Consider the following 14,768-nt stretch of genomic DNA (forward strand, 5'->3'; position numbering starts at 1 on the left):
CCCACGGTAGTTCAACTGTTAGCAACTGACAATTCTTTCATCCATACTGTGTATGGATGAAAGAATTGGTTGATTATATTGCTGTTGATGGATGAAGGAGATTCTGAGGGGGATTTGGACTTCTATTTATCTTCTATGGTAGCTGATAGTTCCGGATGGGGAAAGTGGCAAGAGATCGCCATGAGATCCACTCCCCCAGTATTTCTTCTACCTGTTAAAACGGCTTCTCGCTTTGTACAGACCACAGGTACCGTGGGTTTACAGGGAGCGTTGGTGTCAACCATCACAGAGATGACCATTCGATTCTGTAGTTATCCAGCTCATGCTCCCGAGCCCTTCAGCTAGCCACAGGCTTGAACGAACAGGCTGATCGGCATCCGGAGGAGACATGGATCTGAGGCATTCCAGGATATAGTATCTAAGCAGATGAATAATTTCATCTCCACGTTGGAGAATCTAGCTTCTGTTTCTGATTATTGGCTTTTCATGACTTCAACCATCTGAGACGATCACCGGCCTTATTTCTCTGACTGGCCCAACCAGGCAAGCCTGGTATTCCAGAATGAGACGTTGACAACTAGAACATCGAGTTGAAGCAACTAGCAAGTACGGGGTACTCCATAGCTGAAGGCCTGATCAAGATGCATAATTGGAGATGCGATCGACGGTTGATCATTTTGATCTCGACTGTCAAACAGTCCATGCTGCTGGACAATTCCATTTCAGGCGAAACAACGAGACATATGCAATAGAAATCGAATAATGGAAGATCGACAGTCAATGGGCCCGACCTTAGTGGCTGGCTACGGGGCAATAATGCGGGTTGGAATACCCACACGATATCATCGATGGCCGAAACTTGAGAGGTTATTTTTGTTTTTGCAGACGTCTTAGTCTTCATTTTTATGGTTTCTATTATGACCGCCATTGTGAGGCAGTATTTCCATATCGGAACTATCTCGATAGACTCGAGAATGAGTACGGAGTATGCTGGGAGGATTGACTATTTTCGACCATTTCAATTTCTTTAATACTCCACATCTTCAACAATGTCGGTGAGAGAAATAACCGGAAAGAGAATAACCATTGGGGCAAGTACCGGCTATTAATAGAATCGGAATGAAAATCTCGATTATGGATGATCTCGAAAAGCTAGTATACCTGACTCATTCAATGAAATCGAAGTCGTTGTACAGAGTGGAGGGCTGCCGTCTCGAACTAGATTGAAAGTGAGCATGGACCGATAACCAGTAAGTCATAAATATGTATATCCTCCAAGCCATAATGTTGTATATATAAATGGAGATATATACACGACTTTTCATCGCTAGGATATCCATCTACAACTTCGATTCCCGCCCAGGAGCAAAATTCGATCCCAGTCCTTGGCCAATAGACTCAACAATCTCGTCCACACTAGTCAGAATCCATGCATTGCCCTCGTCACTGGCTAGCCACTTGGCTCCTTGCTCGCTCTCAACGTCATTGGCCCATGTTCCATCTTCGATTGCTTTGCGTAGACCAAACACGTGTGAGGTCACCTGAGGCCCGACTCCAGTTTGCGCACGCAAGCATGCAACGGCAACAATGGACGTCATCACCCTGCCAGCATTTGCGCCTGTAGTCCGCCCTGCAGGGTCAGACAGGAGAGCTCCGTAATTACTATTGAGGATATGGACAGGCAGGTCTGGATGGGAGTCGGCCAGTTTGTCATAGAGCTTGGCCTCAAATGGGCGATAAATCGAGTCCCACAAGGCGCGACCGCGATGGCGAATTTCACTGATGTTGTCTTGGGTTGGGGCTCGGGTTGGGACACGCGATAATTGTGCGCTCACAGCATCGGGAAGACTGGTTTTGAAGGCATTAAGGCAGTTGATAGTGCGGGGAATTCCATTGAAGCTGATGCACTTGAGGCCAACCTCCCGCATCAGTTCCGCTGCGGCAACGCTCTCTTCCGTTGACTTGGATGTAGTTGCTTGTTGGAAAAGCGCGACCAAGGAATCCGGTGAATTCATTGTCATTGTGGCGGCTGTCTAAGAGTTTGTAAATGTTGATCAGCTGGAGGCCTCCTTTATCAAACCAACAAAGAGACAAACATACCGACAGAGCCAGCCAAGATGGCTGGGAGACATTGTTCGCTTGAGCGCCTTGTTGGATCTTGTGATAGACAGACTGGATGTTGCGAGGAGCAGGCACAGTGGCCGGCCGGGCAATTGGGGCGTTGATAAGCGCCTTCAGGCTGTTGGATAACTTGGACATGTTTCTCCTCTTGCTTCTTGGAATCTTCTTTGCCGCCGCCATAGAGATATTCCAGGAGGAACCCATGAATTGGGGTGATGGGGCCTGTATATTTTCTTCCGTCGCAAGCTTGACGATGGGCTCGGTGCCAGAAATGAACGCCGACCGATACCGCCTCCTCCGGATGCCGATACAAGTAATTACAGAGTAAAATAACGGAACAGTACTTTACATACAGTACGGTAACGGGGTTACTACTGACAAGTCAGCACTAACTCTAACCTAAGCAGCTTAAGCTTCACCAAGACATCTGGGGACTTGGAGCGGTCTGGGGAAGATGCGGGGAAAGCTTTTCTATTGCGTCTGATGATCTGGCATCTGGCTTTTTGTTGCACATGGGCTACTATGACTCGGATATAGAAGTGGCCGCCGAAGAGGGCTGTCTGTGCCCTTCAATAGCCTTTCTTTCTTTCGTTCTTTTCAAATATTGTTCTCCTCCTCCTTCTTTTTCTTCTGTAAACAGAATTCTTCATACTCAATATGGATTCAATCAAACCAAACAGCGAGAAAATCGAAGATGCCCCGCGGAAGTCACTCGACCTGATCTCCGGGGACTTTGAGCATCAGCAGAAATTGACCCGGAGCATCTTGTTCAAACTAGACACGAGGTAACTGGTATCCATTGGTATTCTATTCCAACTGGAGACGCTGATTACTTGCTATCGACAGAATTCTTCCTATCTTGGCTATCCTGTTTCTCTGTTCTTTTTTGGATCGAACCAATGTTGGAAACGCCAAAATCCTCGGCCTCGAAGAAGACCTTAATATCACAAACCATCAGTATGATATTGGCTTGGCTGTGTACTATCTCACATACATCTGCAGGTAGGTTTAATTGGACTGGAAATTTCATGCCATCATGGTCTTCTGACCAGGCGTGCCCAACAGCGAAGTGCCGAGTAACCTCATCATCAAAAAGGCATCCCCGAGGGTTTGGTTACCTTTCTTAACCGTAATTTGGGGCATAATCACCATGAGTTTAGGATTTGTGCGGAACTTTGCTGATTTTGTTGGTGTTCGCTTTGTTCTGGGAATAGCAGAAGGTGGCCTTTTACCTGGCATGGTTTGTTGAGCTACCTTCTTGTATTCACGGTAGGGCTGACACTTGGGAAACATAGGTACTTTACCTGTCTTCATTCTACAGACGAGGAGATCTGGCTTTGCGTATTGGAATTTTCTATACGGCTGCTTCATTATCGGGTGCTTTTGGGGGTATGATTAACTGCCGACAGAAACACCAATGCTTTGTCAAGACGCTGAGATATTGCCAATATAGGTCTTTTAGCCCGTGGATTGGTCGAGATTGGACCTCGAGGAGGGATTGAAGGATGGCGCTGGATTCTGATCATGGAAGGTCTGCTGGTGAGTGTTTCCCCTATTCAATGACCAGCTCAGTTATTCTGACAGCATTGCCAACTGAGACCTTTGTATGTGGCGTTCTGAGCTATTTTGGACTCCCAAACAGTCTGGAAACTGCATATTTCTTGAGCCCCGAGGAACGACAATTTGCTCGACAGAGGGTCTTGCTTGATAGTCCAACTGTTACAGAAGGGCAGGTCTACCCTATCTCGAAATGTTTGATCTCGCTTGAAACAAGTGTCTAGGCTCAGCGGCTGACAGACAGAAGCAGCGCTTTGGCAGATGAACAGGAGGCATTTAGATGGTCAGAAGTACAACGAGGTATCCTAGACCCTCAGATGTGGCTGTCAGCAACTGCCTACTTTGGCATTCTATCTGGACTGTACTCGTTTGGCCTTTTTGTATGGTTCCAGATTTCCACTTTATAGAGGACAATGGCTGACAGGCGATTCTTTCCATCTCATTCAGCTGCCAACCATTATCAACGACAGTGGATTTGCAGCAAACGAGAACCAAGTCCAACTGTGGTCGGTGATACCATATGCGGTGGCAGCTATCCTCACAGGTAGGTCTCCAGTCTCCAGATTGCGTAGATATAGAGACTAATCTACACGAGTGATTGTATCGTACATCTCGGACTGGATGCGGCTCCGAGGAGTCATAATGCTTGCCACACTCCCGGTTGCCATTGTCGGATATGCAGCGATTGCCAACATTGAATCTCCCAAGGTCAAGTATGGAATGACTATTCTAATGGCCACGGGGATGTACAGCACCGTTCCTTGCATCCTGGTCTGGAATTCGAACAACTCGGCTGGACATTATAAACGGGCCACGACGTCTGGAATGCAGTTGGCCATTGCAAATTGCGGTGGATTTGTTGCTAGTACGCCTTGTCTTTTGCCCTCATAATTCCTTCCAAAGCATGGGCTAATCTGTTGCTTCTCTGATCAGCTTTCATTTACCCCAGCAATGACAAGCCACAGTATCATCGAGGCCATACGGTCGTTGTCGCTCTGTTGGTGTTTGCATGGCTCATGTAAGTGGAATGATGCCCTGATTATCTGGGCCTGATGCTCATTTGCTATCAGGATCCTGTTTAATGTCCTGTACTGCGCCAGAATCAACCGCGATAAGAGAAGGGGAAAATATACACAATATGCCGGATGTAATGATGATAGGGACCCTGGGTTTCTCATGGTGCTGTGAGAGAATCCAAGCCGATGTAACGTGGGGAGAACCGGACAATCTCCGTAAACCTCAGCGAATGGGCAGTAAATACAACCAATCAATGATAACATGGAATCCAGGCTTTCTGTATCCAAGCGAGTAGACTTTCGGTTAAAATGAAGAAATTGCACAAATCAGAGTCGAAGTTGGATTGAAGAACAGCTTCAAACCCCGCTGCAGACGAATCGACCCAGTTTCCCCGCAAACACAGGAGTTGATAATGTCCAGTTCCCACGATAGTTACTGCCAATTCAAGAGGCTTTATCGCACGATGATAGACAAACGCCTTGGGCATGGCTGGACATTTCCCCACTGCAGCTCACTGCATGCCGATAGCGTTGGCGATATAATGGCCGTGCTACCCCTCATGGCCTGCTTTGCCCTTCAGTTCTGTCTGAATTCGTCCAACTTGAGTCGAAATCTTCTCAAAGAATGCTGTTATCTTCCAAAACACTGGCCTATTTGGGCCTAACAGCCACGCTTTTCATCCCAACGGCCAACTGTAGTCCTACATGCCTTGCAACATGGACGGAAGATACCTGCCAGCTCTTTTCGGAGTCAATGAGTTATATGGATCGAATTTACGATCAAGACGCTGGATACCTCTTCGATCCCAGCGCTGCAACTGCTTTGCGGCATGTCACGAGAACATCTGTATGGTACGCCGTGGGATTACTGGCTCGAAACCAGAACGACGACGTTGATCAGGCGTTGAAGATCGTCCAGAATGTCATCGATAGACAATTTACGGACCCAAAAGATCAATGGTATGCGTATTGACTACTAATTATGGATTGTCACTGAGAGAACGTCACAGGTATGGGGACTACCAACAGTATCCCGAAGAACCCACGGTGGGTAGTTTGGCATATTCCCCGATCATCTACGACACTTGGGATCCGAATTGGCGAGGATTTATCGGGGCAGCCTTTGTTATTGCTCTGGAGGAATTCCCTGATTTGATTAATGAGAACATGACTAAACTCATGCATGCATCTCTCTACAACGCTACTGTCGGGGATAGCTACCGCGTCGGAGGAGTCGACGATGACAATCTATATCCTTCTTATACAAATCCGGTAGGTCTGATAGCCCCAGATAACTCTAAATGGAAAAGAAACATGTTAACGCTGAAATACCGGAAAGTCCCTGATGCGAGCTCTCGTCAGTGGCTGGACAGGTCGAACCCTTAAAGACGAAAACATGACACAGGCAGGAGAAATGTATGCAAATGAGATAATCCAGCTCTTTGACCGAGCAGAAACTCTTTCAGAATTCAACAGCGCGACGTATACAGGAGTGTCTCTGATTGCACTTACTATGTGGGCAAAATATGCACCAGAAAGCTCGATCATGAAGGACAAAGGAAAGGAGATGCTGCAAGACACCTGGAAAGATATCGGGAAATTGTACCACGCAGATTTGAAGAATCTTGCTGGCCCTTGGGATCGGTCATATGGTTTCGATATGCAAAAGTATTTTGGGATTATGTCGGCACATATATGGTCTTTGGTTGGCAAGGCTACTTCACCGGTGATTGATAAGGTAAGACGACTTACTCGAAAGAGTGATGCATGAAGTCTAATGGCAGCAGGTCTACATGATGTCGCACAACTCTGATTTTGCCATTTCTCCCTTGGTGGCCATTTTGTCCAATTTCCACAATGCCCTGGTGCCCTCGTCAGCCGTGGATGCTTTGAAAACCTTCCCTGGAGAGCACTTTGTCAATACTTCAGCATACTCCATTCCATATGATTCCTCCCCCCGAAAGGTCAATGCTTGGTTGGGAAAGAAGATCAGTATAGGCGCGGAGAGCTTCAACGAGACTGTCATTGGGGGGCCAGCTGTCAATCCGTCGACTTTTAACCCTGCAGTGATTCAATGGGACACTGAAACAGGGATTGGCTGGATAGTGGTACCTAGGTCCCCTCTGGTCAACAGAAAAGAACGACTTAACTGACACTCTTTTAGCTTTATGCTACCGAAAGCGCGCTGGATGCTGTCGTTGGACCGGGATATCTCAATCTCACGTACCCATATGGAACAAATGCTTCAAAGTTCCAGTTCCTAATGTCACCATTTTACAAGAAGCAAGATGTTACCGGATTTGATGGCATCCCTGGGTTGAAAGTTGACATATCGGGGAATGTTGCTTCGAAGCCGAACGTGACGTACAGTTCGAGTGATGAAACGATCAAGTATGACATTATGTCCTGGACTCCTCTTCTACGAAAAGCATCAAGACTAATCAATTTATAGTGACTTTATGTTTTGGAATTTGACATACTCGATGCCGGCGGATAGCATTGCAAAACCAAATATTTTGTTGGAGGTTGAGCTGGAATGAGGTAACATAGCCAGATGACTATCTAAGTGCATACGTAATTGATATGCAGGAGAGCATGGTCTCCTGTGGAATTTATAAGAATACCCATGCCACAATGCCAGATATACATTTTTGACGACTGTGATCGTCGATCGATACCACTAGACAGAATGTCAAGTTCTTTATTCCTCTTGCTCCTCTGTCCTCTGTCGCACTGGTTCCTTGCCTGCAAAGCAAAGCAGCATTCCGACATCATAGTGTGCCTTCAATATACCCGCAATGGTAAAAGAAACACCAAAGAGACCATGACTCGACAACACACCCGTAGTGAGCGGACCCAGGCTCTGGCTGCAGGTCTTGACGACATTAACGGCTCCCATGATGGCCGTGCGTTTGTCGGCAGGAAGAGCAGCGGCCAGGAAGGCAGAGCGCGGAGCGACGTCCATACTCTGGGAACAGGAACGCATAACCAAAAAGGTCAAGGATAGGGGAAGTGAGGAGGGGATGGGGATGAGGGCTAAGCAAATGGCGGAGGGGAGATGGGTGAAGACCATTGTCTAGTACTGTTAATACAAATGAAGAGATTCAGGAAGGAAGGGGAGGATGAACGAACCTTAACGTTACCAATACGTTTTGCGATAGAAGAGGCGACCAACATGGAACCAGCGGCGATTATGCTGGTAGTAAAAAAGATGGAACCGAGTCCTCCTTCTTCCAAGTCAAACTTGCGTTTGAAGAAATATGTCATCCACGACCTCTTGAGTGTGAGTACGAGCGAGAGAGGACAGGAGAGAGGGAGAAGATGAAACCACATACATTGAAGCCAGTCCAGAAGCAAACGCATCGAGGGCAAACAGTACCGCAAGCTTGAATACCAAAGACATAAGATCTTTCTCCATGAAAGAAAAATATGATTTCTTTTGCGGCTCCTGGCGATCGCCCAGCAATGGCTGATCCTCAGATGCGGCCTTCTTCTTCTTCGGGGCAGCTTCCACCCTTTTACTTAGACCAAGGGTGAGAAGGAACTTGACCGCACCAATGCCAGCGTAGACAAAGAAGATAATCTGACAGGCTGGTATATACTCCCACCTTTTGGACGTTTGCAAGAAGTTGATGATCCAGCCAGTGACCATCAAGCCCAGGGCAGTGCCTGCGGTGCCGATGAGAGAATACCAAGCAAAGATATCGCTGAGTAGCTCGTGAGGAGTGAGGTGGGCGAGAGTTGACTCCTCTACTGCCCGGAAGGGGCCAATTTCGTTCCCACTATTTCTCCAAGTCAGCAATGCCCCACAACGAAAGGAAATAGATAGATAAATAGATAAATACATAAGATCATACCTCGGACTGATGACACCGAAAATCGCTGCGGCCAAAAGTATCCAGAAATTGCCAAACAACCCAAAAACAACACCACTGCCGATCATCAAGGCCGATCCCAACGCCAGCACTGCCTTGCGACCCATGGCGTCTGCAAAGAGAGTGAGCAAGAAGCTGATGACCACATCGCCAACCAGGGTGAGGGTCATGAACAGCCCAATTCGTTCATCACTGATTTCCAGAGCGGATAGATACGAGGCCAGAATGAGAGTGGAACCCCCGTAGGCAAAGAGTCGCACGAAACGCTGAAAACACAGAAGTTTGACATCACGAGACGATTGCCAGAGGGAAACGAGGCCCAGCTCATTGAGAACGGCAGTGAGAGCCGACATGATGAAAAGACGATGATGGATTGAAGTCTTCCACAATCAGGGCATTCTCGAAGAATTTAAAGAGGGGAAAGGACAATCGTAATACTCGGCGGATGCTGTAGGGCTGTAGGCATCGACATTCCCTTGACGATCTGCGGAGATTTTTTTATCGGCGTTTTCGGGTTTCGGCTCAAATGCGTAAATAAGACCGAGTTGAAGATAGCCAGGTTGTAGCGAGATAAAGCGAAGGCAATGAATAAAGAAAACAACAATAATTATAAAACATGCGTCTGTGTGAGTCCATCCCCCTTTTCTAATATACAACACTGACGATCCCCCAATACACGTACATGCTCGAATGGTGGCATCCCACAGAGCAGCCTTGTGGATCACCGATGTCAACTCGGACATTGATTGAAAGACAGGAAATCAGGGAATAATGAAAATAGCAGTCTATATGATACGAGCAAAGGCCAATCCCATGAAACAATTTGAAACACCGACATAAAACCAAATCCTGAACGAGAAATCATAGGGAAGCAGACACAGCGACATTTTCGGTCCTGGGTGGCCACTTGACTCGTTTCTCCGCCCGCACATACAGATTGTTGGGCCGAATCAATTGGAACATAGGATCGTACTCGATGGTTCCTTCGTTCTCTCTTGTGAACTGATATCGGTACACCAGCTTGGGCAAAAAGACCTTGACTTCCTGCAGGGCAAAGTTGAAGCCAATGCACATGCGGGGACCTGCAGCGAAGGGAATATACGATGCTTTATGTCGGTTCTTGACCTTATCCGTATCCCATCTGTCTGGGTTGAACTGCGCCGGGTTGTCCCAGATGGCTGGGTTGTTATGGATATGATGCAGAGCAGGGATCACGACAGCTTCTTCGGGGAGCTTATAGCCTCCGGGGAGAATCATGTCCACCTTGGCCGTGCGCGCAGGTTGGTAGGAGGGATTATGGCGACGCTGAGTCTCCTTAATGTATTTATCCATAAAAGTCAGACGGTCTGTCAGGTCGGCTGTCATTTGTGTGTCGGCATCAATTCCATGATCAATCAGCTCCTGCAACAGTTTCTCTTGCACACCAGGATATGTGACGAGTCCATAGATCAACCAAGACAGCAATGAGCTGGTTGTGGTAAATCCAGCCCCGGTGGCTACTACTAAAGCCTGCATCAGACTGGTCTTGGGCAGCTTCTCTCCTTTGTTGTCTGTGGCCCGAATTGCATAGTCTAGAACTATCAGCACAGAATCAAGCCTAGCCAACCAAGATCGAACTTACCAACCATGTTTGATGCCGTGAGAGCAGCATCCTGTAGAGGAAGATCTTCAACACCCCCTCGGGCGGCATTCCGAATTGACTCATTGACCATTTCGATAACACGCGCTCTAATGTCTCTAAGCCGCTTAGGAGCACCAAATGGCATATTAGCATACCAGTCACCCATTGCCGCTACTTGTTTATTCAATTCCAAGGTCTCCGCAATCCGGTAGATCATCTCATGAGGAGGCGCATCTACCGATGAAAAGTGATTAAAGTCCATTCCAAGAACCAGCTTGCCAACTGCTTGCGAGCCGAGCTTGAGCATGTATTGATATACATTCCATGCCTCGCCTTGCTCATCAAGTGTGTCAAAGACCTTGAACGAGTCCTCAACCGTTTCTTGCATTGTAGGGGCATAATGACGCACAGCCTTGGGGCCTAACGCTGGCGGAAGAAATTTATGCGCTGCTCGCCATTCAGGTGTGTCTGTGTCGCCCAGGAAAACTCCCGCTTGGTCGTTTTTGATAGGAAAGAGTGGATGAGAGCTATTGATCTTTTTTGTGAAGAAGTCGGTCTCGGAAAAGACAATAGCAGACAGTTGAGGGTCGTTGGTGTGATATATTGTGCGGCCCATATTGGTGGTCTTGATGATGTGCCCATATTGCTCGAAGAGACGCTGATGGTTTCCCAGGTGGTCTGGATAAATTTCAAAGAAGTTTCCGACAAATGGCAGGCCTTTGGGACCAGGAATCTCTCGCACAGCATTGCCATCAATTGTAATACTGACTGGATCACTGCTTGCGATGATATCTGCTACCACGAACAATGCCGAGTCCTCACTCTGAAAACCAATGCCTGAAAGAGTCAGAAAAGTTTATTCACAAGCGAAGAAATGAATTCGCATACCATTTGGCTCAACAATCGCAAAATGCGCAGCGATGAGGTTTCTGAGTCCATTGTAATCCACCGCTGAGTCCACCTCAATTTCCCTCGCGGTTACCACGGGCTCTCCTAAAAGATAAAAGCACTGAACCGGCATCGTGTGGTGATCTAATGAAAAAGAAAAAGTGCAAGTAACAAATTTATACTGCAAGCATAGAAGAGATCTGACTGCAAAGGGTCATTGCAGAGATTTATAAGTCTTGAGATTATAGTTGTGTCAATCAATGCCACGGAGCCAGGAATAGATCGTTATGATTAAAATGGATATAAATCCACAATGAATTAGAACCCACATATTTAGTGAGAATAGTAATGATGACAACCAGTTTGTTTGTCCTGTATCAGAATTGGGGATCTGCCGTCCCAACAATGTCGATGGCGGCCTCGTTGCCTGCCTCGGCGTTTTCGATGTTTTCGATATTGAACGTTTTATCGACAAGTTAACTGGATCAAAGCGTCAAGGACCCGCCACTAACGGCCGGATCCCGATTGTTTTTATGCTTATGCAGAAAAGGAGAACACCCTCGGGACTTTCTCTCATCTGTTAGACGACGTGCGTACGTCGTACTCCCTAGTAATATCGACTAGGCATGCCGTGTGCCGTGACGAGGCCGACACCCGTTCAGGCCGTCCCAAGACAAGCTGCCAGTCTAAATTATCCCGAGGTAAAAATCAACAACCAAGCTTGAAGCTCCATAGTAGCGTGGGCAGATAATGTATTTTGGGAAATTATGAATTCCCTGTGGTGGATTGTCATTGATTTTTCATGTTGCCTCTTATTGGTACGATGTAATCTGTCCCCGGACTGAGATTGTTATATTCTAGATGCTGCGCTGTTCGCATGTCGAAATGTCTATTATCCCCTTTTTTTCATTGTCAAACTATCTTCAGCTTCAGGAAAATTGAACGATGGCGATTCCAGAGATCAAAGAGATGAAGGCGCAGTGGCATGCCGAAGTGCAGCCTGAGTACACATTAAAAGATGTTGCAGCGCATAACCTTAAAGATGATATCTGGATTGTTATCCACGGACAGGGTAAGAGCTCATATCCTTGGTCTTTGGAGAGAAATTGCAGTTCGTTGACTAGAGTCAGTCTTTGATATCACAAAGTATATGCAAGATCACCCTGGAGGTGCAGATGTCCTCGTTGAAGTGGCTGGCAGTGATGCCACGGCAGCCTACGAGGACATCGGCCATTCAGAAGATGCACGCGAAATCATGCAACCATACATGATCGGTACACTTCAGAACGCAAAGGAGTACATTAGGCCACAGGCAGTTCGCGTGATCACCCAGAAGCCAGTTGAGAAGCCGCGCTCTGCAATTGGCACGGTCAGCAAAGTTGTTGGTGCTATGAGTGCCTTGTCATCCTTGGTCTATATTTATCACCGGGGAATACTGGGTCCATTTGGAATAAATAAATTCCTTCCCCAACAACTGAGCAGCATCCGCCTCCCACGGGGAGGGTTCACAAACGGATTCCTCACGGCCACCGTCATTTCTGCCGCGGTTGGGAGCGTTATTGCTCAACAAGTGGCCAAATTTACCAAGATCGAATCTGGCTTCACGCGTTATCCACCACATATCAAAGCCCGAAAGGTGGTCAGAATCGGCCCGCACCTGGCAAAAGGCTTCCTTGACCCGAAAGAATATCAGTGCTTGCCCTTGGTCCAAAAAGATCAGTTGTCACCAAATGTTTACCGATTTGTATTCGCTTTGCCCGATGCCAATGACATCATTGGTCTTCCCATCGGCCAGCACGTCGCTATTCGAGCAGTTATTGATGGGTTGACAGTGACCCGGTCGTATACGCCAGTTTCCAACAATATCGACCGAGGCCGACTTGAACTGGTTGTCAAGTGCTATCCAGATGGTCTGCTTAGTGGTCGTTACCTGGCAAACCTGACAGTAGGTGATGAGGTCGAATTCCGGGGTCCTAAGGGAGCGATGCGCTACAGCAAAGGCCATTGCCAAAAGTTGGGGATGGTGGCCGGAGGAACCGGAATTACGCCCATGTACCAGTTGATTCGTGCAATCTGCGAAAACGACAGGGATACGACAGAGATCAGCCTGGTATACGCCAACCGGTCGGAAGGAGATATTTTGCTGCGTGAAGAGCTGGAATCATTTGCACGAAGGTATCCCAACAACTTCAAGCTATGGTACATGTTAGATGCCCCTTCGGAGGGTTGGACTTACGGGACTGGCTATGTGAACCAAGCAGTTCTTACAGAGCACATGCCTGCACCATCTCCGGATACGAAGATTCTTCTTTGTGGGCCTCCAGTGATGGTAAACGCAACTAAGAAGACGTTGGCATCCATGGGGTTTCAAACGCCTGGGTCAGTCTCGAAGATGAGCGATCAGATCTTTTGTTTTTAAAAGATTTGGCTTATATTGTCTTGGGTGATTTTTCTTCGCGGTGAATGGGTTGGATTTCTTTCATGATTTGACACTGTATGTATATACGCAGATTGATTGTCCATACTGTAATCTGTATAGACTCTTCCATTTTATTGGGTTTCGAGGATTCCATCCCGCGAGTCACGGTCTGAACCGTCCATCACCACGGAAGGAGTAGATTTTCTTATTTTGCTAGAAGCTCTGTATGTGAAGCATTCCTTTAGGAGTCAAGGGAACCTGGGTAGGTGCTTGCGATATTATTCTTTAGCCCGTAAGTGGACAAATTAGAAATGTCGGTTGGTTCATTTCGGGATGGAGTTTCCTGGAAGCGTTTAGGAGAAAAACGATGGACGGCACGGCAGTCGTCATGAAAAGCCGCTAGCCCTGCGGAAATAAACCGCTTCATCGCCCGGCCGGCAATGGCCGAAACCCCTTGTTCTATCTGCAACAGACTGTTAGAATTGGAAATTCTGGAATTGGTGGTTGGGTGGTTTGGCTCGGCTAGGCCAAACCGAATGAAACGGCTCAATAACATTCGATTCAACCGAGGTACAAATTGTCGGTTCGATGTGGACTGTTTTACGACAAGCTCCACAGCTTGACTCGAATGTTGAATTTTTTGTGGTGCTTGAAGCCGTGGCCATATTCAAGAACTGCCGTCGGTCAAGTTGTCGGATTGTTGATGTTGCTTGTTTACAACTGTACAACGACTAGGGTATAGGGCATAGGGCTAGGGCATAAGACCCCGGTTACTCGTGTTTTTCGAGATAAACAAGTTCTTGAGATGCCTGCACATTTGTGTTACGGGCTTGTTGTGATTAAATTAGCCAGTACATTGTTGCAATTTTATTCAAATCCCAGAAGAAGCTTTGATGGCTCGGCAATGAAGATTCTGCATAACTAATAACATATGAAGCTGTCCTTGTAATACATCTCAATATCCATCCTTCTCACCCCTCGTTATATGAATAAAAATATATACTTGTCATAGAAAAAATGCAACCAGAACATCATATTGGGAAGCCTGAATTCACTGCAACCAATGACCAAATGACACATAAAAAGAAAGGAAACAAAAAGGCTCTACCTCCCGCAGTCCTCCTTCCTATAAGGTGGAAGACTGAACAGGCAGGATACGAAATCCCGACGTAATCGTAAGGATTTACAACGAATCCCAGCCTGAAAGCCGGTCGAAATATTTGACCAGTTTCAAGTGGGATTCGAACCCAGGATTTCTGTTTTTGCTCGAC

The 14,768-nt window shown here is 47.1% G+C and overlaps 6 protein-coding genes across 6 annotated transcripts; 3 read left to right on the plus strand and 3 right to left on the minus strand.

Annotated features, from left to right (window-relative positions):
* Positions 1-917: 917 nt before the first annotated feature.
* ASPWEDRAFT_41008 (uncharacterized protein) lies at positions 918-2,344 on the minus strand. Its single transcript, XM_040835445.1, has 2 exons — positions 2,101-2,344; positions 918-2,033 (listed from the first exon to the last, which is right to left on the minus strand). Exons 1-2 carry the CDS (start codon positions 2,299-2,301, stop codon positions 1,341-1,343), a joined length of 894 nt encoding a protein of 297 aa, XP_040689442.1. The 5' UTR covers positions 2,302-2,344; the 3' UTR covers positions 918-1,340.
* A 207-nt stretch (positions 2,345-2,551) lies between these two features.
* Positions 2,552-3,975, plus strand: ASPWEDRAFT_41009 (uncharacterized protein). Its single transcript, XM_040835446.1, has 6 exons — positions 2,552-2,906; positions 2,968-3,123; positions 3,187-3,361; positions 3,417-3,510; positions 3,575-3,873; positions 3,926-3,975. Exons 1-5 carry the CDS (start codon positions 2,779-2,781, stop codon positions 3,682-3,684), a joined length of 663 nt encoding a protein of 220 aa, XP_040689443.1. The 5' UTR covers positions 2,552-2,778; the 3' UTR covers positions 3,685-3,873; positions 3,926-3,975.
* Positions 3,976-3,995: 20 nt separating this feature from the next.
* ASPWEDRAFT_51744 (uncharacterized protein) lies at positions 3,996-7,234 on the plus strand (the record flags this gene model as incomplete). Its single annotated transcript, XM_040837646.1, has 11 exons — positions 3,996-4,058; positions 4,126-4,222; positions 4,274-4,543; positions 4,612-4,696; positions 4,749-4,862; positions 5,505-5,654; positions 5,705-5,966; positions 6,034-6,432; positions 6,482-6,802; positions 6,859-7,085; positions 7,147-7,234. 11 exons carry the CDS (start codon positions 3,996-3,998, stop codon positions 7,232-7,234), a joined length of 2,076 nt encoding a protein of 691 aa, XP_040689444.1.
* Positions 7,235-7,395: 161 nt separating this feature from the next.
* ASPWEDRAFT_111847 (putative MFS transporter) lies at positions 7,396-8,922 on the minus strand (the record flags this gene model as incomplete). Its single annotated transcript, XM_040828276.1, has 4 exons — positions 7,396-7,770; positions 7,827-7,968; positions 8,030-8,476; positions 8,552-8,922. 4 exons carry the CDS (start codon positions 8,920-8,922, stop codon positions 7,396-7,398), a joined length of 1,335 nt encoding a protein of 444 aa, XP_040689445.1.
* Positions 8,923-9,430: 508 nt separating this feature from the next.
* On the minus strand, positions 9,431-11,211 carry ASPWEDRAFT_51746 (cytochrome P450; the record flags this gene model as incomplete). The annotated part of the gene is made up of 3 exons (XM_040837647.1): positions 9,431-10,140; positions 10,191-11,027; positions 11,079-11,211. The coding sequence occupies 3 exons, from the start codon at positions 11,209-11,211 to the stop codon at positions 9,431-9,433; spliced, it is 1,680 nt and encodes a 559-aa protein (XP_040689446.1).
* Positions 11,212-12,023: 812 nt separating this feature from the next.
* Positions 12,024-13,497, plus strand: ASPWEDRAFT_28387 (putative cytochrome b5 reductase; the record flags this gene model as incomplete). Its single annotated transcript, XM_040833129.1, has 2 exons — positions 12,024-12,150; positions 12,203-13,497. The coding sequence occupies 2 exons, from the start codon at positions 12,024-12,026 to the stop codon at positions 13,495-13,497; spliced, it is 1,422 nt and encodes a 473-aa protein (XP_040689447.1).
* Positions 13,498-14,768: the final 1,271 nt, after the last annotated feature.

This window comes from Aspergillus wentii (assembly GCF_001890725.1).
Source record: "Aspergillus wentii DTO 134E9 unplaced genomic scaffold ASPWEscaffold_4, whole genome shotgun sequence".
NCBI classification, from domain to species: Eukaryota; Fungi; Ascomycota; class Eurotiomycetes; order Eurotiales; family Aspergillaceae; genus Aspergillus; species Aspergillus wentii.